This window comes from Trichomycterus rosablanca, chromosome 5, assembly GCF_030014385.1.
Source record: "Trichomycterus rosablanca isolate fTriRos1 chromosome 5, fTriRos1.hap1, whole genome shotgun sequence".
NCBI classification, from domain to species: domain Eukaryota; kingdom Metazoa; phylum Chordata; class Actinopteri; order Siluriformes; family Trichomycteridae; genus Trichomycterus; species Trichomycterus rosablanca.
Window position 1 is genome coordinate 43,487,781 of NC_085992.1, and position 26,641 is coordinate 43,514,421.

The 26,641-nt window shown below is 40.0% G+C and overlaps 1 protein-coding gene across 1 annotated transcript in view; it reads right to left on the minus strand.

Annotated features, from left to right (window-relative positions):
* dntt (deoxynucleotidyltransferase, terminal) overlaps positions 1 to 26,641 on the minus strand; it is a 197,472-nt gene that overhangs the window by 128,254 nt on the left and 42,577 nt on the right. Inside the window, exons 4-6 of the mRNA XM_062995251.1 lie at positions 20,786 to 20,956; positions 8,411 to 8,482; positions 2,952 to 3,075 (exon numbers count right to left, since the gene is read on the minus strand). Of these exons, the coding sequence (XP_062851321.1) occupies positions 2,952 to 3,075; positions 8,411 to 8,482; positions 20,786 to 20,956 (367 nt within the window). The remainder of the gene's footprint in view (positions 1 to 2,951; positions 3,076 to 8,410; positions 8,483 to 20,785; positions 20,957 to 26,641) is intronic.

Genomic DNA, 26,641 nt, shown 5'->3' on the forward strand with positions numbered 1-26,641 from the left:
CGGCGGCTCCGGTTTTCTCCCACAACCCAAAGACATGCAAGTGAGGTGAATTGGAGATACTAAATTGTCCAAGACTGTGTTTGATATAACCTTGTAAACTGATGAATCTTGTGTAATGAGTAACTACCGTTCCTGTCATGAATGTAACCAAAGTGTAAAACATGACGTTAAAATCCTAATAAACAAACAAACAAACATTCATGACAGGACAGGTAGTTACAGGTTACACATGATCTATCGGTTCTAGTTCAACGTCAAACATCGTCAGATCAGATGTGTTAATTCTTGTTGATTTATTCACGTTTCAGGTTTGCACTATGATGATGGTTCTAAATATGTACAGTGTATCACAAAAGTGAGTACACCCCTCACATTTCTGCAAATATTTTATTATATCTTTTCATGGGACAACACTATAGACATGAAACTTGGATATAACTTAGAGTAGTCAGTGTACAACTTGTATAGCAGTGTAGATTTACTGTCTTCTGAAAATAACTCAACACACAGCCATTAATGTCTAAATGGCTGGCAACATAAGTGAGTACACCCCACAGTGAACGTGTCCAAATTGTGCCCAAAGTGTCAATATTTTGTGTGACCACCATTATTATCCAGCACTGCTTTAACCCTCCTGGGCATGGAATTCACCAGAGCTGCACAGGTTGCTACTGGAATCCTCTTCCACTCCTCCATGATGACATCACGGAGCTGGTGGATGTTAGACACCTTGAACTCCTCCACCTTCCACTTGAGGATGCGCCACAGGTGCTCAATTGGGTTTAGTCCATCACCTTTACCTTCAGCTTCCTCAGCAAGGCAGTTGTCATCTTGGAGGTTGTGTTTGGGGTCGTTATCCTGTTGGAAAACTGCCATGAGGCCCAGTTTTCGAAGGGAGGGGATCATGCTCTGTTTCAGAATGTCACAGTACATGTTGGAATTCATGTTTCCCTCAATGAACTGCAGCTCCCCAGTGCCAGCAACACTCATGCAGCCCAAGACCATGATGCTACCACCACCATGCTTGACTGTAGGCAAGATACAGTTGTCTTGGTACTTCTCACCAGGGCGCCGCCACACATGCTGGACACCATCTGAGCCAAACAAGTTTATCTTGGTCTCGTCAGACCACAGGGCATTCCAGTAATCCATGTTCTTGGACTGCTTGTCTTCAGCAAACTGTTTGCGGGCTTTCTTGTGCGTCAGCTTCCTTCTGGGATGACGACCATGCAGACCGAGTTGATGCAGTGTGCGGCGTATGGTCTGAGCACTGACAGGCTGACCTCCCACGTCTTCAACCTCTGCAGCAATGCTGGCAGCACTCATGTGTCTATTTTTTAAAGCCAACCTCTGGATATGACGCCGAACACGTGGACTCAACTTCTTTGGTCGACCCTGGCGAAGCCTGTTCCGAGTGGAACCTGTCCTGGAAAACCGCTGTATGACCTTGGCCACCATGCTGTAGCTCAGTTTCAGGGTGTTGGCAATCTTCTTATAGCCCAGGCCATCTTTGTGGAGAGCAACAATTCTATCTCACATCCTCAGAGAGTTCTTTGCCATGAGGTGCCATGTTGAATATCCAGTGGCCAGTATGAGAGAATTGTACCCAAAACACCAAATTTAACAGCCCTGCTCCCCATTTACACCTGGGACCTTGACACATGACACCAGGGAGGGACAACGACACATTTGGGCACAATTTGGACATGTTCACTGTGGGGTGTACTCACTTATGTTGCCAGCTATTTAGACATTAATGGCTGTGTGTTGAGTTATTTTCAGAAGACAGTAAATCTACACTGCTATACAAGCTGTACACTGACTACTCTAAGTTATATCCAAGTTTCATGTCTATAGTGTTGTCCCATGAAAATATATAATGAAATATTTGCAGAAATGTGAGGGGTGTACTCACTTTTGTGATACACTGTATATGTCTCTTTGGATAAGAGTGTCTGCTTTGATTTGGTTGAATATTCCATCCATTGTGTGTGGTATTACTAGTTTTCATTGTCCTTTGTGTTACTTTGGCCACTTAGTTTGAATGTGTTCAGTTGTTATAGGTATTTTACAGTGGTCCAGATCCGGGGACGCTCTCCCTTCATGAGATGTGAGGCAGGGTCAATTTTACAGGTCCAAAATACTCTACATTAAGTTTATATATGGTTGGGTTTGTGTCCTAATGATCTGTTCTTGGTAGTCATTGACAGCATAATTAACCCCGTAATCTTGGTGGAAGTAATGACATTGCTCTCAATCTATTAATTAGAGAAACTCTAGTCAATAGTGTGTGTCTGTGAGCTTATATATACAGACAGGACAGACATTGCTCATCTCCAGGCATGAGCAGCAATGAGTTGGTCAGCTTAGGGACAAATGCTGAACCAAAACTCCCACAAACACCCCATTAACTACACCCTCCACCCACTTTGGTGCAAGATTGGTACCTGTATTGTTGAGAAGCCTCTAGTAGGTAAAATCGGCAATGACTGTGTTAAATAGAAATGGGTAGTAAAAAAAATTTAATCCAGAAAGACTGACTTAGTATATGACTGGATTTAAGCTGGACTCTTTTAGTGCAATGGTTGCCTGATTTTTTTCCTAGTAGATTATGAGAAGAATGAGAAACCATGGTTTAGTCAGTGACTGTAGATTTTATCCCACCAACAAAAATGACTAAGCTGCATGTGTCGCTGAATCTTAATATCCATTTATTCTGATTCTGAAAGACTATGGCTTCAGATGACCTTATTCTGTTGGGCCCAAGGCACAAAGCCTCAACTGTTTTACAGTTTTTGTGATATAGATCCCAATAAATTAAAGCCCAGGAAAAAGCATGATGTGCTCAACAGCCCTATAAAACCAAATTAATAGCAAAGTGAAGATTGATGTATGTAGTAGGAAAGTAAGAGGGGGAAGTCTTTGGGGTAAAGTATAGCATGCTAAAGTACCTGCTGTCTGCATCTTGTTTAAGTGGATGCTGGACTCTGAGCTGATCTGCTCCAGGCTACGCAGGCCTCTGCGGTACCACTTCTCGGCTGTCTTGGGTCCAACTCCAAACACACTTGTAAAAAGCTATGCACAAACATATAGTACATGCAGCTTACAAATGCATGTTAACTTCTGACGTTAACTGTATGTGATTGACAGTTTTTAGATTTTAGATTAAATGACTGGATGTTATGTTTTATCCAGGAAAATTGCAAAAATTTACATTTTTATGCCTTTATTGTGGGTTTTCTAAAAATATGATGAAATTGTCAGGCTAAGGAAACTAGTTTGTTTGTTTATTAGGATTTTAACGTCATGTTTTACACTTTGGTTACATTCATGACAGGAACGGTAGTTACTCATTACACAAGGTTCATCAGTTCACAAGGTTATATCGAACACAGTCATGGACAATTTAGTATCTCCAATTCACCTCACCTGCATGTCTTTGGACTGTGGAAGGAAACCGGAGCACCCGGAGGAAACCCACGCAAACACGGGGAGAACATGCAAACTTCACACAGAAAGGACCTGGACCTCCCCACCCGTGGATCGTACTATGACCTTCTTGCTGTGAAGCAACAGTGCTACCCACTTAGCTAAAGAAACTAGTTAAGCCCAGGGAAGATTAAGACTAACTTAACTGTGATACTGACACTGTGACAGTGTTTAGTACCTTCTAAAGCATAACAGACCTGGTTTTGGTGATTGATTATATCTGACAATTCAGACAAATTTCTTCCAAGCATAAGATTACAGTTTATGTTTTCTTCTCGGCCTTGACATAATGATTACTGTTGCATAATTTTCAACCATACCAAATTAATAATTCAAGTTTATAACTGTCCACAATAAACTAGTCAGGTGGTGATGCGGTAAAATTCCCTAGCTTACCAGTGATCTTGAGTTCTTGAGTTCTGATCTTAGCTCTGCTATCAGATGGACAGACACCTTACTGGCTGTGTGTCTGTAAGGAGCAGGACAATGACTAAACAGGGCTTCCTCATTAATGCTGCAATTGTGGCCTCTGCTAGCTGATCAATGTTTGTTTGTTTGTTTATTAGGATTTTAACGTCATGTTTTACACTTTCGTTACATTCATGACAGAAACGGTAATTATTTGTTACACAAGATTCATCAGTTCACAAGGTTAGGTTCACAAGGGGATCAAAACCAGGACCTTAATGCTGTGAGGCAACAGTGCTACCCATTGAGCCACCGTGCCGCCCAGCTGATCAATAAGACGGGATGATGGGAATTGGTGCCTGACTTTCCGTACATATAACAGATCCCCATAGGTGACGTGTTGGTGGGGGCGTGTGACGGTTACAACTCTACTCAGTCAGAAGTGGCAGTCAGCAGCAGTACAGAAGAATTACAATCGGGTTAATGGGAAGAACTAGAAATAGAAATAGAAAAAAAATAAATTACTTTGAACAAGTTCTATGTGGCCCAATACACCCCCCCCCCCCAACAGTTTTCCTCCCAACATGTTGTACCCAACTACCCGATTGCGTTATGCTTCCTCTCTACTGATGTTGATTTCCACCCTGACTAAAGAGATCTTTTGACATCTTTTCACCTGCACGAGGCGAGTTCATATGTGGATCAGCTTTGTGTATGGATAGACACACCCTGATCCTCATTATCCCCCGTCTCTGTGCAGGTGCCATCAATCAGCCAGCAGAGGTCGTAATTACATCAGTTATCAGGAATCTCTTCCGGCACCCTTTCTTGAACAACAAGCCTATCGTTGTTCATGTAGGTGCCCAGCCTTCCGGTACACGAACCAACGAGTTTGATATGTCAGCTCTGGTGTGCTAGCATGTTTTACTGCTGTACCACCTGAGCGCATGTGTTTAAGAACAGTTGCAGAAATCAGTGAAGTGCCAAGACTGAAATGACCTAATGCACATGTCCAAAAATTACAACAAATGGCATAGTAACTTTATGATAAACATAGCTGCATAAAAAAGCATCTGTGGCATAATTATTTACTCTTTATGTCAGTTTAATGCACATATACGACATACACACATCGTTTAGTTTAACAGACTTATCCTGTACAGCAGTGATCCCCAACCACCGGGACGCGGACCGGTACCGCTCCGTGGGTCATTTATTACCGGGCCACACAGAAAGAATAAATAATCAGAGATCGCTACAAGAGCAATTACATTTCAAACACTCTTTGGGTGTTATTGTTTCTAATCACCACTAGGTGGGAGCAGCGTCTCATTGCATCAGGATTCACACTGATTTTCCATTCTAAAGTCATTCTATTTTAAATCCCCCACCCCTGCCTGTCCTTGAAATGATATCTTATATGAAACTGGTCTGTGGTGCAAAAGTAGTTGGGGACCGCTACTGTACAGTTTTTATACGCATCAATATACAGTATTAAAGATATACTGTTACTAATTATAGCCTCTTTGTTCATTCACTCAATTATTAATTCATTTTTAGGAGGAGTGTTATTCTGATCATACTTGAAATTAATGCCGAGGATAATTACACATGCCAGATTTACATGGCGTTTTATGCATGAATGGCCCAGGACATACGTTGAGTAACTATATAAAACTGAAAATACCAGGAATTTTGTTTCATTCCAGTTTGTTTATTAGCTGTAGTTTCTTTCTGCTCAATCAAAGTTATTTACAGCCGATTCGCCTCATAACAGACTCATTACTGGGCTGTAGACAGCTCTTTCATTTCACAAGCATTCACATTTGCAGACAGCTCTCATGTTTGGAATTAGTTTTACATGATGAGTTGGAGTAATTATAGATTACCAGGCTCATTTTGTGATTTTTCATACCATTCAGCACCATCATTATATAATTATTAGTAATTTAGTGCTCTGTATTTAAAAAGATTTCAGTTACAGCGGAACATTGCTCAGAGCATCACACTGCCCCCCAGCTCACTTTCTTCCCATAATGCCATATCTTCCTTAGGTCATTAGCTTTTTTTTTTACAATAAGAGCTGCAGTAGCTCTTCTGTGGGATCGGGCCTGACGGACAAGCCTGCCATTGCTCCTCATGTGCGTTATTGAACCTTAAGCACCCATGACTCTGTTGTAAGATGAATGGTTGTCCTTTCTTGGACCACTTTTGGTAAGTAAGGGCACTGGCACAACCCAGTTTAATGACAGACCCTGGCTTTTGGGCCTGTTGCTAATAAGAGTCTGGATGGTCGTTTTTGTCTTTGTTTCCAATGCACACAACGTCCATTTTGTCCATTTCAGATAAATGGTTGTCTTTTTTGTAGGTACCACTTTTGGTAGGTACTAACCCAAAGCCCAAGCCATTAACTGAGGGGACCAAATACCAAATCTACTTGGATGTGGGGGGACTTCCTGCCATTCTAAAGCATTCCTGTCATCAATTAGTGATGGGAACACTGACCTTAACAAAGCTAGTGATTGGAAAATGTTTATGAAACATTGAGTGTTCTCCACACATTCTCTATTGGGGACAGTTCAGGACTGCAGGCAGGTCAGTCCAGTACCCGTACACTCTTCTTGCGCAGCCATGCCTTTGTAATATGTGCAGCAAGTGGTTTTGCATTGTCTTGTTGAAAAATGCACAGATGTCCCTGGAAAAGACGACGTCTTGAAGGCAGCATATGTTGCTCTAAGATCTCAATGTACTTTTCTGCATTAATGCTGACATCACAGAAGTTTAAATGACCTTTGACAGGGCACTGACACAACCCAATACCATGACAGACCCTGGCTTTTGGACTTGTTGCTAATAACAGTCTGGATGATCCTTTTTGTCCTTGTTTCCAGAGCACACAGCGTCCATTTCTTTTTAAAAAGATGGTCCATTGCAGATGCCTCAAAGCCCAGAGAACTTGACGCTACTTCAGGACATTGTTAATAAGGACTCTTTTTTTCACAGTAAGTGTCATTTGTAAATGTAACTGTATTGCAATGCTTGACAAAGGTTTCCCAAAGTAATCCCATGCTCATGTGGTTATATTAGCTGTTGATAAATGTTGGTTTTTGATGCAGTGCTGTCTGGGGGATTTGAGATCACAGGCGTCCAGCTTAGGCCCTCACTTTCCCTTTATGCACTGAAATTCCTCCACATTCCTTGAATCGTTTAATGATATTATGCACTGTAGAAGGAGAAATATGCAAATCCCTTCCAATCTTTCTTTAAAGAAGGTTGTTTTTAACTAATAATATACATTTTAATAATTTTCTAATGTATTTGTTGACAAATTGGAGATCCTCTGGCCATCTTTGCTCATCAAAGACTCAACCTTTCCTGGATGCTGCTTTTGTACCAAACCATGATTATAATCACCTGTTGACATCACATCATTATTTAGTTTTTGCACCTCATTACTAGCCCTAAATTGACCAAGAACCAATCTTTTAAATGTGTTGCAGGCCTGAAATGCAGGAATGCACTTAGTAACACTATTACACTTATTAACACAGTCACTGGTTTGATTTGGGGTTGTATATAATTTATTATGCATTAATAATTATAAACAATTAAAAAGAGCGCCTATGCTTTAAGTTATGTTTCAATGGCAATAACACTAAATGGACTAAAAGGTCTTTCTGAACATTGCAAAACATCATCATGTACAACCCAGAAAAATCTGAAAAAGTTGGGACAGTATGGAAAATGTCAATAAAATAAAAATGCAGTGTTCCTTACATTTACTTTGACTTTTATTTGATTGCAGACAGTTTGAACCTGAGATAATTTGTGTTTTGTCTGCTCAACTTCATTTCATTTATTAATAAACCTCCATTCCTGCATTTCAGGCCTGCAACACATTCCTAAAAAAGTTGGGACAGGGGAAATTTAGGGCTAGTAATGAGGTGAAACAACTAAATAATGATGTGATTCCAAACAGCTGATGTCAAGAGGTGATTGTAATCGTGGTTTGGTACAAAATCAGCGTCCAGGAAAGGCTGAGTCTTTGATGAGCAAAGATGATCAGAGGATCTCCAGTTAGTCAATAAATGTGTGAAAAAAATTATTGAAATGTTTACAAACAATGAACCTCAAAGAAAGATTGGAAGGGATTTGCATATTTCTCCCTCTACAGTGCATAATATCATTAAACAATTCACGAATTTCAGTGTGTAAAGGCCGAGGGCTAAGCTTAAGTAAATGCTTTACTGTCCCAACTTTTTTTTGAAATGTGTTGCAGGCCTGAAATGCAGGGATGGGTGTTTATTAATAAATGAAATGAAGTTGAGCAGATAAAACATGAAATATCTCAGGTTCATCCTGTCTGCAACCAAATAAAAGTCAAAGTCAATGTAAGAAACTCTGTGTTTTTGTTTTATTATTTGCATTTTCTGTGTTGTCCCAACTTTTTCTGATTTGGGGTCGTATGTTACTTTATTTTTTATAAGTTCGTTTTTATTGTTTGCCAACTAACCTTTAAAGTTTGATACCTCTCATCTGTTAATACTGCTTCAACTTTATAGGACGATCCACATTCCAAGATATCCTGTAATTAAACAAAAAAAAAAGAAATTCTTGTTATAACAGTTTTATACACCCTTGTTATTACACCTAACAACAAAACAATGAAAACAAAACATAGCACACAAAGAAAACTTGGGAACAACCACATACAGTATTTGTAAAATACAATTGTATATATTCATGATAGACAGCTATCCTACACAGGTATCTCCCTTCTGGAAAAGTAATTGGACCATTTGGTTGCTCAAGCTTTTCACTTAATTAACTTGCTAAGTCAATTTAGCTAACTGAACACACCCAACCCTGATTTTGCTGTCTTAACCATAAATCTAACTCTTCTTGTACCTCACCATTGAAGTCAATGTCATGAATTCAGCCCCTCTGTGCTCCCAGAGCATGTTGAGTGTGTAGGTGCCACACCCATGTCTCTAGGAGTACATGGTTAAGGAGGCTTTTGTTTAGGTCTACACCTCCTCAGTTATGATAGGTCAATGAAGCTGATGAATGGATAATGGATCCTTCAGCGGAGACTATTTTGGTTTTGTTTGTCATGATTTTGGTTTGGTATGTTATGGTTGTTCATGCTCTTGTCTTGTTCATGCTCAGGAATCTTGTTTAAAAGTCTTGATTAGTGTTATTGTCGTGTTCATGTTTGTGTTAGTCAGTTTATATTTAGCTTGAGCATTGTTAGCTTAGGTTTAGGATGGTTTGGGTTTATGTTTCTTGTGTTTAGATTAGCGTTAGCACTAACATTAGCATTTAGCTTAGGTTGTGTGTCTGGTCTTGTGTACCCTTGTCTTGTTTTTGTTTTGTTATTATCAAACGTTTTGTTAACTCATCTCTGTGTGTGTGTCTGCCCCCTCTTGTCACGTATAGCCAATTTTTTACAGTCAAGCAGTACTTATTTACAGGATAACTACAAAAAAAACTGTCACAAACTAAAACTAAATTTAAAAAATGAATGTAAATCAAATTGTTAAAATATAAAATTAAACAATTGCAGGCATCTATAGTTTTTAGTCTATCTATAGCTAGCTACGGTCAGTAGAAGATTCCACAATATACACCGATTAACCATAACATTAAAACCACCTCCTTGTTTCTACACTCACTGTCTATTTTATCAGCTCCACTTACCATATAGAAGCACTTTGTAGTTCTACATTTACTGACTGTAGTCCATCTGTTTCTCAGCATGCTTTGTTAGCCCCCTTTCATGCTGTTCTTTAATGATCAGTACCCCCAGAGGACCTCTACAGAGTAGGTATTATTTGGGTGGTGGATCATTCTCAGCACTGCAGTGACACTGATATGGTGTTGGTGTGTTAGTGTGTGTTGTGCTGGTATAAGTGGATAACACACATCAGCGCTGCTGGAGTTTTTAAACACCTCACTGTCCCAGTACTGAGAATAGTCCACCAATCAAAAATATCCAGCCAACAGCCCCCTGTGGGCAGCGTCCTGTGACCACTGATGAAGGTCTAGAAGATGACCAACTCAAACAGCAGCAACAGATGAGCGATCGTCTCTGACTTTACTATTACATTTACATTTTCAGCATTTAGCAGACGCTTTTATCCAAAGCGACTTACACAGTAAGCGGAACACGATGAGCAATTGAGGGTTAAGGGCCTTGCTCAGGGACCCAACAGTGGCAACTTGGTGGTGGCGGGGGTTCGAACCGGCAACCTTCTGTTTACTAGTCCAGTACCTTAACCACCGAGCTATCACTGGCCCTACTATAATTGACATTCGGAGGACAAACACAGTAAGAATTTCATTGTACAGTGTAACTGCTGTTTCTTCTGTGCACATGACAATAAAACTCTTGAATCTTGAATCTAAATGGCTGAAAAGAAACAAAGTTACTGTATAGTTTAAGTTATGACTTGGCCAGTCCAGACAAAGATGCTGAGAAAAGACCTGAAATGACCAAAGGGGCGATTTCTGTTTCCCAGTACTGTACTTTCCCTGGCATGCATGAGGAATCATGTTCATTAGTATTCTGCACCCGCACTTCAATTGGCACACATCACAAAAACAATTTACCAGCAGAAACTATAGCCTGCCACCAAATCCATTTTCAGCACAGTTTTAACTGAATTTCAGCTACACTGCCTCCAATAACTCAGTAAGACTGTTTGCTGATTCCAAACTTCTTCCTCTGTTAGAACACCAGTGTGCTGATTACAATATTTGTGAACCTTTTAAAAAGTAAAAGGAAAAATGTCCTGCCTGAGAAATGTGAGAGCCCCAAACTTAACAGTTACAATATTAAAACACAATCTTAATGCACATCTGGTAAATCCAGCTTTAAATGAATTAGCATGTTTTTTCATAAAATTCTTCGTGTCTTAACTCCTTGTATTTGTTGTTATTTGGATTTAAATTTAATGAATTTGACTTCATCTTGCTGTGTTGTAGTTTGTAAAAATATATAGAAACCATTTATTTTCACACCAGGCAAAAGACAGGAATACACCCTGACTAGGGTGTCAATCCATTACAGGGCAACATGCATTCACTCATTCATTCAAATCTAGGGTTGATTTAGAGCAGCTTATACAACACCAATGGAGTTAATACACCAACATATTTTTTTAATGCATTGAGGACACCCATGTGAACATGGGAAGATCATTCAAAACTAGGGATGTAACAATGCGATGCGATGCAATACACGATACTGGGCTCACAATATGATTTTCCCCCGATTTTTTAAACAAAATGAAATTGAAGACAAATTATGACAAAGTTTCCGTTTATTATTTCTCTTCAAATAAAATAAAATAAAATAAAATACTGTATTTGTGCTTATCTTTTATTTATCTAAATAATGAATGCCCTTTTATTTTTGAGGTGGTACAAACTATGCAAAACAATGTTGCACATTTCCCTTTTTGTGTAAAAAAAAAACTGAAATGAAATAAATCCCATGTTAAATAAATAAATGAATTATACAAATAAAGAAAGTATCCTCACATAAATACATTTGGCTGGAAAATTCCGAACCTGGCAACCCTGTAGCGACGTCAACCAGGCAAGGTGAATAGCGCCAGTTCCCTCTGCTGTTTAAAGTAAATATCGATTCATTATACATGTAAACCAATTTGAATCGTTACACATGTGAATCAATTTTTAACTGTCTTGTGGTGCATCGTTACATCCCTATTCAAAACTCCATGTAAACAGTGATCAGAAGTGATGATCAACCCCAAGGATCAGAAAATGTTGCTGGGCAGCACATTGTTTGCTACCAATTAGGTATAATAAGAAAATAAACATCTGAATGATTTGTTTTGCAGATTTGCTTTAATAAATATTCAATATGGGATTAATGCACGTTGTTATATACCGACTAATTTATCATATTTTTTGTTAAAAAATATACTAAGAAGCAGGTAATACTCTGTTGTGCAATATGCACCATGGAATGAAAGAAAATAAACGTTTTGATCCATGTAAATATTTAAAAAACAATCAAAGTCCGAATTAATAAATATATATTTCTTATCTGGCAAATCAGTGATTTTTGGGTGAACTAAATGGAACTCTCTTATCCATCCCTGTGGTCTATTTCTGCTGGAGTATTGTTTCTTCTTGCCTTGCATTGCAATAGTGGTATTTTTACTGTGATTCACAACACAACCAACTCTTTCAGCATACTCATAATGTAATGTATTGGGGCTAGACGGGACAAGAGTGGCAGACACACATGCAAACATGTTTCTAATACCGTTTAATAATAACAAAAGACAAGACAAAGTTACACAAGACAGGTTTAAACAAAACAAGACACACACACATGAACTAAGCTAAATGCTAAGCTAACGGTAATCCCTTAACACATGAAACAGAAACCTAAACCCCATAGCTAAGCTAACAAAATTTGAAAACTGACTAAAACAAAACATTAACAGGACTAACTTTAAACAAGACTTATAAACATGAACATTAGTAAATGAACAGGAGCTAACAGACAGGAGCTAACAGATAGGAGCAAGGTCAAAAACCAAACTAAATCAAAAGTCTCCACATGACTGATCACAAGCACCCTTTTTAAAAGCCCTGAGCTTATTACCTTAGACGAGGTGCTGCTGCTGAGGATACTTAGCAGGGGACCAAACACAAAGTCTCGAGACTAAGAAGGCTCCCTGAGAGAGGGGCGTGGCACATAGGCACACTCCAGGAGCACAGAGAAAGCTGCATCGTAAAACAATGAAAGTACAAATTGTGCTATGCAAATGAACATGAGGTGAGTTCAAATTACTGTATGCATAAATCAATAACAGAATTAAAGAACGTCTAAGGACAAATGCTCAATCCAGTACTGTAATTACAGATCACTAAAATAGAAAAAAATGCAAATTATGCTCTGTTGTTGCTTGCTGGGTTTCAATTATTTTGTGGTAATAAATGAGCAGATTTTTTATTGCTGTAAAAAAACAGAGATTCTCACAAAACTGTTCATGCATAGATAAAGAAGAGACATATTTGTGAATTGTTTTAGATTATGTGTCATTTTACCTGAATGTACATACATGCTTTTCAGTACAGGGGCTGTTCTAATATTAACAGTAATGTTTAAATGCCCTTTAGACCATATTTACAAGACAAAGACAGCCTGAACAAACAGATAATACTGTTTAATTAGCTTTATATGAAACATAATTGCCATAATTACTCATCAGTAATTGTATTAGTAGCCAGTGTACATGAAACAGTGGTTTCTTTGCCAAGGTCAGAAAAAACTCTTATGTCACCTTATGCCAAGAGGAAATTTGTCAAATGGTGAGATTTAATCCAAAAGCCAATAAAAGCAGGTCTGTCAATTTAAAAATAATGAAACACTGTTCAGTCAAGCAAGCTTTTTATCAATACATTATTAGGAAGCAACCATGCAGAAAAAAGCATTAATTTTCTAATTATTGCGATCAGCAATAAACTTTAGTGGAGATTTGAGGTGTTAGTGTTGGAGCAGGGAATTACTCATGAAAGACAGCCGTAATGAAAAATTATTTATATAAAGTGATTTCTTTACTTAAGAAAGTGCTTAAATCCTATGATATACGGGTACGTGTCCATTACAAGTGTATGTAAACTTTTGAGTTTTACTGTATATATAGTACACACATGTATGTACTTATAAATAATGTTTTAATGCCATAACATGTTTTATTGAGTTCAGATGTTTCGACACACTTATTACTAACAAGTACATACCATCAAATCAGTGGCGGCTGCTGGTCTTTTAAAGAGGGGAAGCTCGTTGTCGGCTTACATTATAAAATTTGTCAATTTATTTATACATAAATTCTGCCCTCTGTTCCTTTTCAAGAAAATGGCCTGAAATGGGTTGCAGCAGTTTGTCTTTCGACTTCACTCGCAAAATCCGCGATGGGACTCAAGCTCCCAGTGATTAAGTGATGGTGTAGAGATCAAAATAGCTGTCAATCAAAACGGGATTCAGCCTTTCGACCGATCCTCCAATCATCTTGCAGAAGCTCAGCGTCCAGACCCGCCCATGGCTCCGTTCACCCCCAGAGACGCTCGGCGTCCGGGGGCGGGACAAAATCGTGGCATTTATCCAATGACCGGCGAGTTTCGAAGCAATGAAAAAACGCTCCCATGCAGCCCCATAGAAGTGAAGAGATGCTCGGCTTCTGCGGGCAAATGCATTGAGGCACCGGTAATGTATGAGAAGTTCGAGTCAGTCGATTTGTGATAAGTAGCTGATTCTGAACGAACTCGTCTTCGAGATGAACGTGTTCTAACGCATTTGTAGTCAATGAAATGTTAACACAACTGTACATATTTGACCATTTAATTTTTGACATTTTAGGGGAAGCTGAGCTTGCAGTCTTAGAGAAATCGCCACTGCATCAAATACACCAATCAGGCATAAAATAAAACCACATCTACACTCACTGTCCATTTTATCAGCTTCACTTACCATGTAGGAGCACTTTGTAGTTCTACAATTACTGACTGTAGTCCATCTGTTTCTCTACATACCTTTTCAGCCTACTTTCACCCTGTTCTTCAATGGTCAGGACCCCCACAGGACCACCACAGAGCAGGTATTATTTGGGTTGTGGATTATTCTCATCACTGCAGTGACAATGCCATGGTGGTGATGTGTTAGTGTGTTGTGCTGGTATGAGTGGATCAGACACAGCAGCACTGATGGAGTTTTTAAACACCTCACTGTCACTGCTGGACTGAGAATAGTCCACCAATCTAAAATATCCAGCCAACAGCGCCCAGTGGGCAGCGTCCTGTGACCACTGATGAAAGTCTAGAAGATGACCAACTCAAACAGCAGCAATAGATCATGTAACTAATTAGCATTGATTTTTAATTAATTAATTGTAAATTTAAAAACGTGTCATTTATTTGCAAATTCGGGCTTGTCAGTGACAATGTAGCCATTTTCGGTAAATGGAGGGAGATGTTAGTTGATATGCTAGCGCATTGTGCCACCCATTGGTTTGAATGGTCAGATGCTAACTGTGTTAGCTTAGTAAGCAAAAACTGATGTAAAGTGATTCGCGTTTGAATAACCTTATTAGTTAATGACTTATTAGAATCCTCTGTACTGAGGCAGCTGCTTATGTAGGCAGTAGATAGCAAGGCAGCTCACTAGGTTTTTGAACAGACCCCATAAGTCACTTTGGATAAGTGTCCGCAAAATGAGTGTGGCCTATTAATTAGTAGTACCTGATCGCTTTGACTGGACAGTTTATAATCTACATCCACCAAACACATTTTGTAGGTACACAACAGAAGACTAAGCAATGCGATTCTATGAACAATTTGTCAGCACAGTGTAAAAATAAAAAATACAGGCCATTATATTACTATCACAGAGTGGTGGACCATTCTCAATACACATGAACCTGCACCACACACCTGTGAGAATAAGTCAACATTCAATTAAATTGTGCCTTCCTCCTACTTTCATATGCAAATAACAGAAGATCAAGCAAACAATGGGTTTAAATTTAAAAATAAGAAGAAGACATCAATATATATTTTGTTTGATTTGCTAAAGCTCAGGAATCTATCTGTGGGTAATCTATTCATAATTTCTTTTGTCTCCCAAAGCAGTGTGCAAAGCACATTTTTTAGGAACAGTTGCCAGGTCTTTGTTTTTTCCTACTAAACTGTGTTATTTTGGAATTTGATGATAATTTGGCCATTTCTAATACATCAGATTATTATACAGTATATTTAAAAACGTGCCATGTGATGTGTTTCCCCATCAGTTCACCTTTTAATAACATTTTCAACATTATCGGCAAGTCAGGTCATCTATTTGTCAGTTCAACTTATATTTTTATAAATATTCTTAATTTAATGAGGACCATTATAATCTGACAGATTCTACACTCACTGTCCATTTGATCAGCTCCACAGTTAATAAGCTTAATAGTCAGGACTCTCCCAGGACCACTACAGAGCAGGTATCATTTAGGTGGTGGATCATTCTCAGCACTGCAGTGACACTGACATGGTGGTGGTGTGTTAGTGTGTGTTGTGCTGGTATGAGTGGATAAGACACAGTTTAAAAAAAAAAAATTTAAACACCTCACTGTCACTGCTGGACTGAGAATAATCCACCAACCAAAAACATCCAGCCAACAGCGCCCCATGGGCAGCATCCTGTGACCACTGATGAAGGTCTAGAAAATGACAAACTCAAACAGCAGCAATAGATGAGCGATCGTATCTGACCTTACATCTACAAGGTGGACCAGCTAGGTAGGAGTGTCTAATAGAGTGGACAGTGAGTAGAAACGGTATTTAAAAACTCCAGCAGCGTTGCTGTGCCTGATCCACTCATACCAGCACAACACACACTAACACACCACCACCATGTCATTGTCACAGCAGTGCTGAGAATGATCTACCACCAAAATAGTCTCTGTTCTGTGGGGGTCCTGACCATTGAAGAACAGGGTGAAAGCAGGCTAACAAAGCATGCAGAGAAACAGATGGACTACAGTCAGTAATTGTAGAACTACAAAGTGCTTCTATATGGTAAGTGGAGCTGATAAAATGGACAGTGAGTGTAGAAACAAGGAGCTGGTTTTAATGGTATGGTTGATCGGTGTGTGTGTGTGTGTATGTGTGTGTGTATGTATATATATATATATATATACATAAAATGTATGTTTATCCCATTCTCTCCCAATTTAGTGTAGTCAATTTGCTGCTGGGGATCCTCGATTCTTTGCAGTTGAGGAGGATATATTGCTGCTCATGCCTCCTCCGACCTGCGCGCAGCCCTTAACGGAACCTTTTTCCACCCATGCACTCTGCACAGGCGCCCTTTATCCACCAATCAGGGTCCTTACACAGGGTTTGAAGACCCTGTCCACATACTCCAGCCATCCCTCCCTGCAGGCACTGCCAATAATGCCCGCTAGATGGCACCCAGTCGACCAGTGGCAACGCCGAGTTTCGAACCAAGGTGTTCAGAACCTCAGCGCTGGTGTGCTAGCGGAATATATTTTGGGTGCTCATATTTGTGGTGTTTTTTGTTAAGTTTGTGTCCCTCATACTTGGCAACCGTGATCATACCAGCATTAAAAAAGATGAAAGCTGAAGAAATATGCTTTTGCCAGTGTTTTGAAAACAGAAACCAGTCAGTTAAAAAAAAAAAAGGGAAAATATTTCAGTTACGCAGTTAGTTTGACAGGCTTTTTATCAGGATAAAACCAGTCACCCTGCATACACCAAATCAGCCGTATTACTATTCTCCACATCATTTCCCTTCCTGACACCAGTGCATTCATTTCAAATGATTTTATTTATTCACAAAATAATTTTAAAATTTGCATTTTATCTTAAGCATGTTTAGTTTTTTCAACATTTAACAGAAGCTTTTAAGCTATGTGCTTCAAATAAGTGAGAGATATGAGCTGAACCAAGCACAATTCATGTAATGACTTTTACTAAACAAAAAAGCAGATTTACACTGATCAGCCATAACATTAAAACCACCTCCTTGCTTCTACACTCACTGTCCATTTTATCAGCTCCACCTACCATATAAAAGCACTTTGTAGTTCTACAATTACTAACTGTAGTCCATGTGTTTCTCTACATGCATTTTTAACCTCCTTTTACTCTGTTCTTCAATGTTCAGGACCACTACAGAGTAGGTATTATTTGGGTGGTGGATCATTCTCAGCACTGCGGTGACACTGACATGGTGGTGGTGTGTTAGTGTGTGTTGTGCTGATATGAGTGGATCAGACACAGCAGTGCTTCTGGAGTTTTTAAACACCTCATTGTCACTGCTGGACTGAGAATAGTTCACCAACCAAAAACATCCAGCCAACAGCACCCCATGGGCAGCATCCTGTGACCCCTAATTAGGATCTCGAACATGACCAACTCAAACAGCAGCAATAGATGAGCGATCGTCTCTGACTTTACATCTACAAGGTGGACCATCTAGGTAGGAGTGTCTAATAGAGTGGACAGTAATGGTATTTAAAAACCCCAGCAGTGCTGCTGTGTCTGATCCACTCATACCAGCACAACACACACTAACACACCACCACCATGTCAGTGTCACTGCAGTGCTGAGAATGATCCACCACCTAAATAATACCTGCTCTGTTGTGGTCCTGTGGGGGTCCTGAACATTGAAGAACAGAGTAAAATGAGGTTAAAAAAGTATGTAGAGAAACAGATGGAAACCAGTCAGTAATTGTAGAACTACAAAGTGCTTCTATATGGTAAGTGGAGCTGATAAAATGGACAGTGAGTAGAAACAAGGAGGTGGATTTAATGTTATGGCTGATCAGTGTACATTGTGAATTTTGTAACTTCATACATCAAGCCCTCATTGTTTATACATCATATATGCATACATATAACCTTCCAAAAAACCTCATTACACAACTCACACTTGACTTTTTTTTAATACCTCCGAAACTCTTTGTTGTGTTTCCACACCTCTGCTCTTTATGGGGTTAACTAACATTAATTTGTCTACTAATTGACTGTCCGTGTTTGAGCTTGCTGTTAATAATGATCTTGTCCAAGGTTCAGCGGTTCTGCAGAGTCAACAGCTGGAAAAAAACACTGCACTGTTTAGGTAATAGATAACATTAATGTTGTTCATACACAAACAGCTATCTCTCACTATAAGCTTTATCCATCGTGAAAAAAGAATCAATACAAACAAGAGGATGGTCAGGAAATTAGATAGAGCTGACTCTATAATGGGAAATGTTCATGGAGGTATTGGAATTGATGCTAATCTGATAATGCTTATATTGCCAAAATTATTCACTCACCCATCCAAATCAATGAATTCAGGTGCTCCAATCACTCCTATGGCCACAGGTGTATAAAAATAAGCACCTAGGCATGCAGACTGCTTCTACAAACATTTGTGAAAGAATGGGTCACTCTCAGGAGCTCAGTGAATTCTAGCGTGGTACTGTGATAGGATGCCACCTGTGCAACAAGTCCAGTCATAAAAATTTCCTCGCTACTAAATATTCCACAGTTGACAGTCAGTGGTATTATTGGGAACGACAGCAACTCAGCCACGAAGTGGTAGGCCACGTAAAATGACAGAGCGGGGTCAGCGGATGCTGAGGCACATAGTGCGCAGAGGTCTCCAACTTTCTGCAGAGTCAATCGCTACAGACCTCCAAACTTCATGTGGCCTTCAGATTAGCTCAAAAACATTGAGTAGAGAGCTTCATGCAATGGGTTTTGGTGGAGGGGGGATTATGGTGTGGGGTTGTTTTTCAGGAGTTGGGCTCAGCCCCTTAGTTCCAGTGAAAGGAACTCTTAATGCTTCAGCATACCAAGAGATTTTGGACAATTTCATGCTCCCAACTTGGTGGGAACAGTTTGGGGATGGCCTCTTCCTGTTCCAACATGACTGCGCACCAGTGCACAAAGCAAGGTCCATAAAGACGTGGATGAGCAAGTTTGGTGTGGAAGAACTTGACTGGCCTGCACAGAGTCCTGACCTCAACCCGATTGAACACCTTTGGGATGAATTAGAACGAAGACTGCGAGCCAGGCCTTCTCGTCCAACATCAGTGTCTGACCTCACAAATGCGCTTCTGGAAGAATGGTCAAAAATTCCCATAAACACACTCCTAAACCTTGTGGAAAGCCTTCCCACAAGAGTTGAAGCTGTTACAGCTGCAAAGGGTGGGCCAACATCATATTAAACCCTATAGATTAAGAATGGGACGTCACTCAAGTTCATATGCGTGTGAAGGCAGACGAGCAAATACCACCGTCCGAATGTTTTGGGAGGGGAAAGAAAACCAGCAAGAACATGCAAAACTCCTTAAAAACCAGAGACTGGAGAATTGATTCTAGTTCTTAAGAGCCCATGTTTTATCTGAAGTGTTCCACTTTAATTATTTGAATTATGCAAGGGATCTTCAAAAAGTTTTCGCACTATTATATTTGTAATTTGTAATTGGTCGTGTCCGAGAGATTGAGAGAAGGCTTATAGTTTGGTTTTAACGCCAACTGATTTCCACCTTTTTGGACGCTTAAAGAAGCTTTAAGGGCCCGCGTTAAGTGGCACAGCAGTAAAGTACGCTAGCACACCAGAACTGGGATTTTGAATACATCATATCCAATCAAACCTCTGAATCCAAATGAATAACGATTGGCTGTTGTTCAGGGATGGGATGAGCCTGACCAGGGTTCCTCATTACTGATGCAGTTATGACCTCTGCAGGCTGATTGATGGCACCTGCGCAGAGTTGGGGAACAATGCTGATCAGGGTGTGGCTCTCTGTGCACAAGGTTGATCTGCATAGGAACTCACCTTGTGCAGGTGAAAAGATGCAGTCAGTACTGCACAGGTGTCGGAGGGGGCGTGTGTCAGTGTGAAACCCCTCAGTCAGCAGTGAAGGGTAGTATCGGTAGAGGTAAAGCATAACGCAACCAGGGTAATTGGATATGACTAGTTTAGGGTAGAAAATTGGGGGGGAATCAGAGAAAAAGAGAAGCTTTAAGGGGAAGATGTGATGTGACCCATGTGATGATGTGAAAGCAGCAATGCATCAGTGGCTACTCACTCAACCAAAAACATTTTTTGCTGATAACATTAAAAAAATTGGTACCATGCTGTATCAGAAGGTGACTGTAAAAAATGATGTCATTTGTTTTTAATACATGTACCTGAAGGATTCTGTATGTATTCAAACCTCTTGCCGTGATGAGAAATAGAGAAATGTAGATTCAGCTTTACAGCTACATGAAACAAAATAACTGATCATGTACTGATAACTAAAACAAAATTTAAATACCAGAAATGCAGTACCTGGATGACAGCCTTGGTCTCCTCTCCCAGGCAGGGAAGTCCCTCCATCTGCTGAAGACAGCACAGTGGAGCAGAAAGACTCTTCAACACAGCTGAAGCTCTCCGATAAGCCACATATGGACCTTTATTGTCATTGAACTCACAGATCTCTGCTAGCACCCCAAGAGCATCCTGTCACATGACAAACAGTTTAAACGATCATTTAGTTTCAAGTTTAATGCATAAAAGCAATACAGACATGCACAGTTTGTTTGGATTTTTAATGGCATGGTTACACTGAGGTTATATTCATGGCAGAATGTGTTATTCTTTTGGTTGTAATATATTTGGTTAGATTTTCGGTTAGATTTTAGATTCTACATTGATGTAACACTATGGGCTATGACAAGACAAGAGGGGGCAGACACATACACAGAGATATATTTACCAAAAAGAGTTTAATAATAACAGACAAGACATACAACAAGGTTACACAAGACCCATGCTAAATACTAACCTAAACTAAACATACATGAACGATGCTAAGATATACTAAACCCTAAGCTAAACAAGTTAGCTAGATTAGCTAGATTAAGACAAATGGGAACAAAACTAAACAAGGCATGAACAGTAACATACAGACAGGACAAACAGACAGGGGCTAACAAGCAAAACTAAGAGACAGAACTTAGATACAGGGCTAACACACAGGGCTAACAGGACTAGACCGGTCTTACAAACAAAGGTAAAGGCTGACGGACGGACTCAAAAGCAAAGTATCATATAGCAAACCAAACCGACAGCGTTAAATCAAATAGTCTCTCCCCAGACTGATCTCCAGCTCCCTTTTTAAATGCCCTCAGCTCACACAAGGTGCAGCTGAAGGTAATTAGCAGGGGACCAATCATACTGAGGGGTGTTGGCTTCAGCCTGAAAACAAAAAAACATGTGCTCCTGGAGTGGGGGGCGTGGCCCATAAATAAAATTCAGGAGCACAGAGGTTTGAATCCTGATAGTTGAGTTTAGGTTCTACGTATGTGTTGTGAGGAACCTGAGCACTTTTTGGGCATTTGCTTGTTAAAGTGTTTTTCATGCAGATTTGCACAGAGAGTAAAAATATACAGGAGAGAGAGAGAGAATAAGTAATATATCTACTGTGTGTCTGTACTTCTTTTAAACAAAGGATGAAAGAGAGGACTGGGTCATACCCATTTCACCTTGCTGACCCGCTACCCCTCTCTCCCTTCACCCCACACTTCACCCTCACTCAACCTTAGTGTGCTGTGCCAGGGGATCTTCCGGATGACTGCACAGTGATATGCAGCTTTGTAAGTGCCAGAAAGGAACCTGTCATTTTCCACTTATTTATAACATGCACTTTGATGGAATTGGACACACACACACACACACACACACAGTAGTATAAGTATTTGAGAAAAGGACGCTTGGGTTTTAACCTTGACTCCTCTGATTGCTGTCTGTATGATATCTGGTATGTTCCCCCCATGTTTGCATTTGCATTTCATTTTCCCTCACCACAAAAAAAGTAAATAAATGAGTAAGGGTTCAATACATTTGGACACAGGCAGTACTTGTACCTGAACAGGGCACCAGTGCATCAGTGTTAATCCAGACCTACTGTAACCCTGACCAGAATAAAGTGGTTACTGAAGACAAATCAGTTATTTGTTCACATGTCCATGTACTGTCAAATAAGTATATAAGTACAATAAGTACAACCTTGCTAGCTTACCAGCATTACACGAAGATACAACAATCTGGCATAACATTATGACCACCTCCTTATTTCCACACTCACTGTCCATTTTATCAGCTCCACTTACCATATAGAAGCACTTTCAAGTTCTACAATTACTGACTGTAGTCCATCTGTTTCTCTACATGCTTTTTTAGCCTGCTTTCACCCTGTTCCTCAATGGTCAGGACCACCACAGGACCACCACAGAGCAGGTATTATTTAGGTGGTGGATCATTTTGTGGATTTACTGTAGTGACACTGACATGGTGGTGGTGTGTTAGTGTGTGTTGTGCTGGTATGAGTGAATAAGACACAGCACCGCTGCTGGAGTTTTTAAACACCTCACTGTTACTGTTGGGCTGAGAATAGTCCACCAACCAAATATATCCAGCCAACAGCGCCCTGTGGGCAGCGTCTTGTGACCACTGATGAAGGTCTAGAAGATGACCAACTCAAACAGCAGCAATAGATGAGCGATCGTCTCTGACTTTACATCTACAAGGTGGACCAACTAGGTAGGAGTGTCTAATAGAGTGGACAGTGAGTGGACACGATATTTAAAAACTCTGATCCACTCATACCAGCACAATACACAATAACACACCACCACCATGTCATTGTCACTGCAGTGCTGAGAATGATGCACCACCTAAATAATACCTGCTCTGTTGTGATCATGTGGGGGTCCTGACCATTGAAGAACAGGCTGAGAGAAAGCTAAAAAGGTATGTAGAGAAACAGATGGACAACAGTCAGTAATTGTAGAACTACAAAGTGCTTCTATATGGTAAGTGGAGCTGATAAAATGGACAGTGAGTGTAGAAACAAGGAGGTGGTTTTAATGTTATATCGGTGTATATAATAAAGATAAAGATATATATATATTGAATTATCTGTTTGCCTACAGTGACAATCCAGAACCAGTCAAATCTGAAGTAAAAACAATACATGCATTAATAGTGATGGCATTTCAGAATGGTTAAGAAGCCTAAAGAATAACCATAAAATACACAACCAATTTGCATTATTTAAAATTCAAAATAATAAACTGCAAGAAAGTAAATCTTTTGTAATTGGATCACAAGTGACACAACTGAAAAAAATGTTTGCCCTATCTTCTTGATCCTATAAATTTAATCCATGGCAATGCCATAGCCATCTGTGACTGTTGGACATGATTGGCTTAAAGCTCTGTAATAAGGTAGATATGAATGCCATCCTTCTTAATTAAAGTGTTTGCTGTACTGTGCAGATTGATAAGGCAAAAAGCATTTGCAAATCAGCATTAGTAAGTTCATAAGGTGAATATAGGATTCATACAGAACAGTCATGTCATCAACAGGCAGACAGAATCAACACGGTAAGATTTATAGATATTACACAAACACAGGTCAAAAGTAATAGATCAGTAAACAGGTTATATAGAATATAAGCTCTTGAACCATCTGCTGTTAAACACATCTAAAACTAAAGAGATAGTAGTGGACATTTGTAGATCTGGGCTCCCCCCGCAGCATGTCTTTATTAAGAAGTCTAATGTGAAGGTGACCTATAAGTATCTTGGTCTGCAGCTGGATGGAAAACTGGACTGGTCAGAAAGCACAGACAATATATACAGGAAGGCACAAAGACAGCTCTATTATATATACAGTATATATACACCAATCAGCCATAACATTAAAACCTCCTCCTTGTTTCTACACTCACTGTCCATTATCAGCTCCACATATAGAAGCACTTTGTAGTTCTACAATTAATGGTATGAGTGGATCAGACACAGCAGCGCTGCTGGAGTTTTAAAATACCGTGTCCACTCACTGGCCACTCTATTAGACACTCCTACCTAGTTGGTCCACCTTGTAAATGTAAAGTCAGAGACGATCGCTCATCTATTGCTGATGTCATCTTGGTCATCTTCTAGAACTTTATCAGTGGTCACAGGACGCTGCCCGTCGGGGGGGCTGTTGGTGGACTATTCTCAGTCCAGCAGTGACAGTGAGGTGTTTAAAAAGTCCATCAGCGCTGCTGTGTCTGATCCACTCATACCAACACAACACACACTAACACACCACCACCATGTCAGTGTCACTGCAGTGCTGAGAATAATTCAACACATAAATAATACCTGCTCTGTGGTGGTCCTGTGAAAGTCCTGACCATTAACAAAGCATGGGGCTAACAAAGCATGCAGAGAAACAGACGGACTACAGTCAGTAATTGTAGAACTGCAAAGTGCTTCTATATGGTAAGTGAGACTGATAAAATGGACAGTGAGTGTAAGAACAAGGAGGTGGTCATAATGTAATGCCTGACTCATCTCAAGGTTTGTTCTTTACAATATAGGGAGTTTTTCCTGTCACTGTTGCCCTTGGCTTGCTCATTAGAGGTTTTTGGAAAAGTAATCCATATGGTTACTTTGTACTAAAATCAGTGCAAAATGAATTAGGGCAGTGGTAGCTCAGTGTTTAAGGTACTGGACTAGTGGTTAGAAGGATGCTGGTTCAAGCCCTAGTTGCCAATGTTAGCCCCTGATCCTCAATTGCTTGCATTGTAAGTCATTTTGGATAAAAGTGTCTGCTTAATGCCATGAATGTAAATGTAAATCATCATTTTTACCCTAGTAACTGGAAGAATTACAGTGATAGTGAGGTGACAATAATGGGATTGATCATAATATTCTTTTACTTCTCAGAAATAACTGAAGTGGTAGCATAATTAGATATCCAGTAATAGCATGATGTTTTGAATATTATTAAAGTAGCTTACTATGAGTTAAAATGCTGACAGCTGCTGACAGAAAAGCTGTGAATTGAAATGACACAGGCAGCAGGTCTGTAATAGGTGTGAATGGCAGCAGAGCTTAGATGTGCAAATGTACTTCCTGCGCTTTTTATCTTAAACTTCATATTCAAGTCGAGATCGTCCTATGGTTTCGGATAGATTAGAGATGTCAGGCTCCAGTTCTAAAGGGCCAAACACATTAAGAGCTGCCAAAAAATGGTAAATCACTTCTGACAATCTACATTAGACAGCCTGGTACATTGTGTGCTGCTAAATGGTGGAATGCACGCTTCTTCGAGATCTGTAGTCATGTATCCATTTTTGTCATGTATCCAGCCTGTCTGTGCTCCTTGAGCGCTCATATGTGCCATGCCCCTTTCTCCGGGAGCATGTTAGAGAAGTTTGTTTTCAGTGTTAAGCCGACACCCCCCTATCATGATTGGTCCTCAGATAATGATCCACAGCTGCTTGTTGAGGGCTAATGCTCAGTGCATTTAATGCCAAGTTCACACTACACGACTTTCCAAGTCGTCAGGTCGCTGTACAGTTCACACTACACGACTGGATCTCTTGTAATCGGGAGTCTTTCAAGTCGGTGTGGCTTTCACACTACACGACTGATCGGCGATAGAGGGTTTCACACTACACCATCTATCACCAACTGGAATCGCAGGAGAGCCTCTGGTCTCCCAAACTACGTTTTGTCATGGAAACAAACGCGAGCTGTGACGAAAGGTTTAATGATACCATGTCCAGAAATGCACGTCAACAAGTAACGAGCGATCAAAGTTTGTGCGCTGATGTGCAGCGTAAAATCAAGGAGAAAAAATAAATAAATTTGAGTGGATTTGGCAACGTGAACAGCATGGATTGTTCTATAGTGAGTTGTATATGTTTTGTAGAGAACAATAAGGTCAGAAATACTGTGAAAATTGTGTGTGTGCTGGTGTATTCTGATATAAACTATATTAAGCCCTTGTACCTTTTACACACCTCCCCTGCGTTTCCCCTCACCCCGTATCTTGCGTTCTTATTGGCTGTTCGACATAGCACTCATTGCCAGTCGGCCAACTCAGATCAGATATCTGACATGCTCGAAATCTCGATTCGGTCGCCGAGCACTCGGCGAGCCACTCAAGTCGAGTTGTTGAGTAGTTCACACATAGCGATCGAGAGCCGAGTTTTGATCGCTGAGCAAACGTTGAGTTGCTCCCGAGCCGGCAAATCTAGCTCCGACCAGTCGCCGAGCGAAAATCAGGGTAAAAATCGTGTAGTGTGAACTAGGCATAAGAAGGCAGCGGTGGATCATTCGGTGGAGACTATTTTGGTTTGCCTTT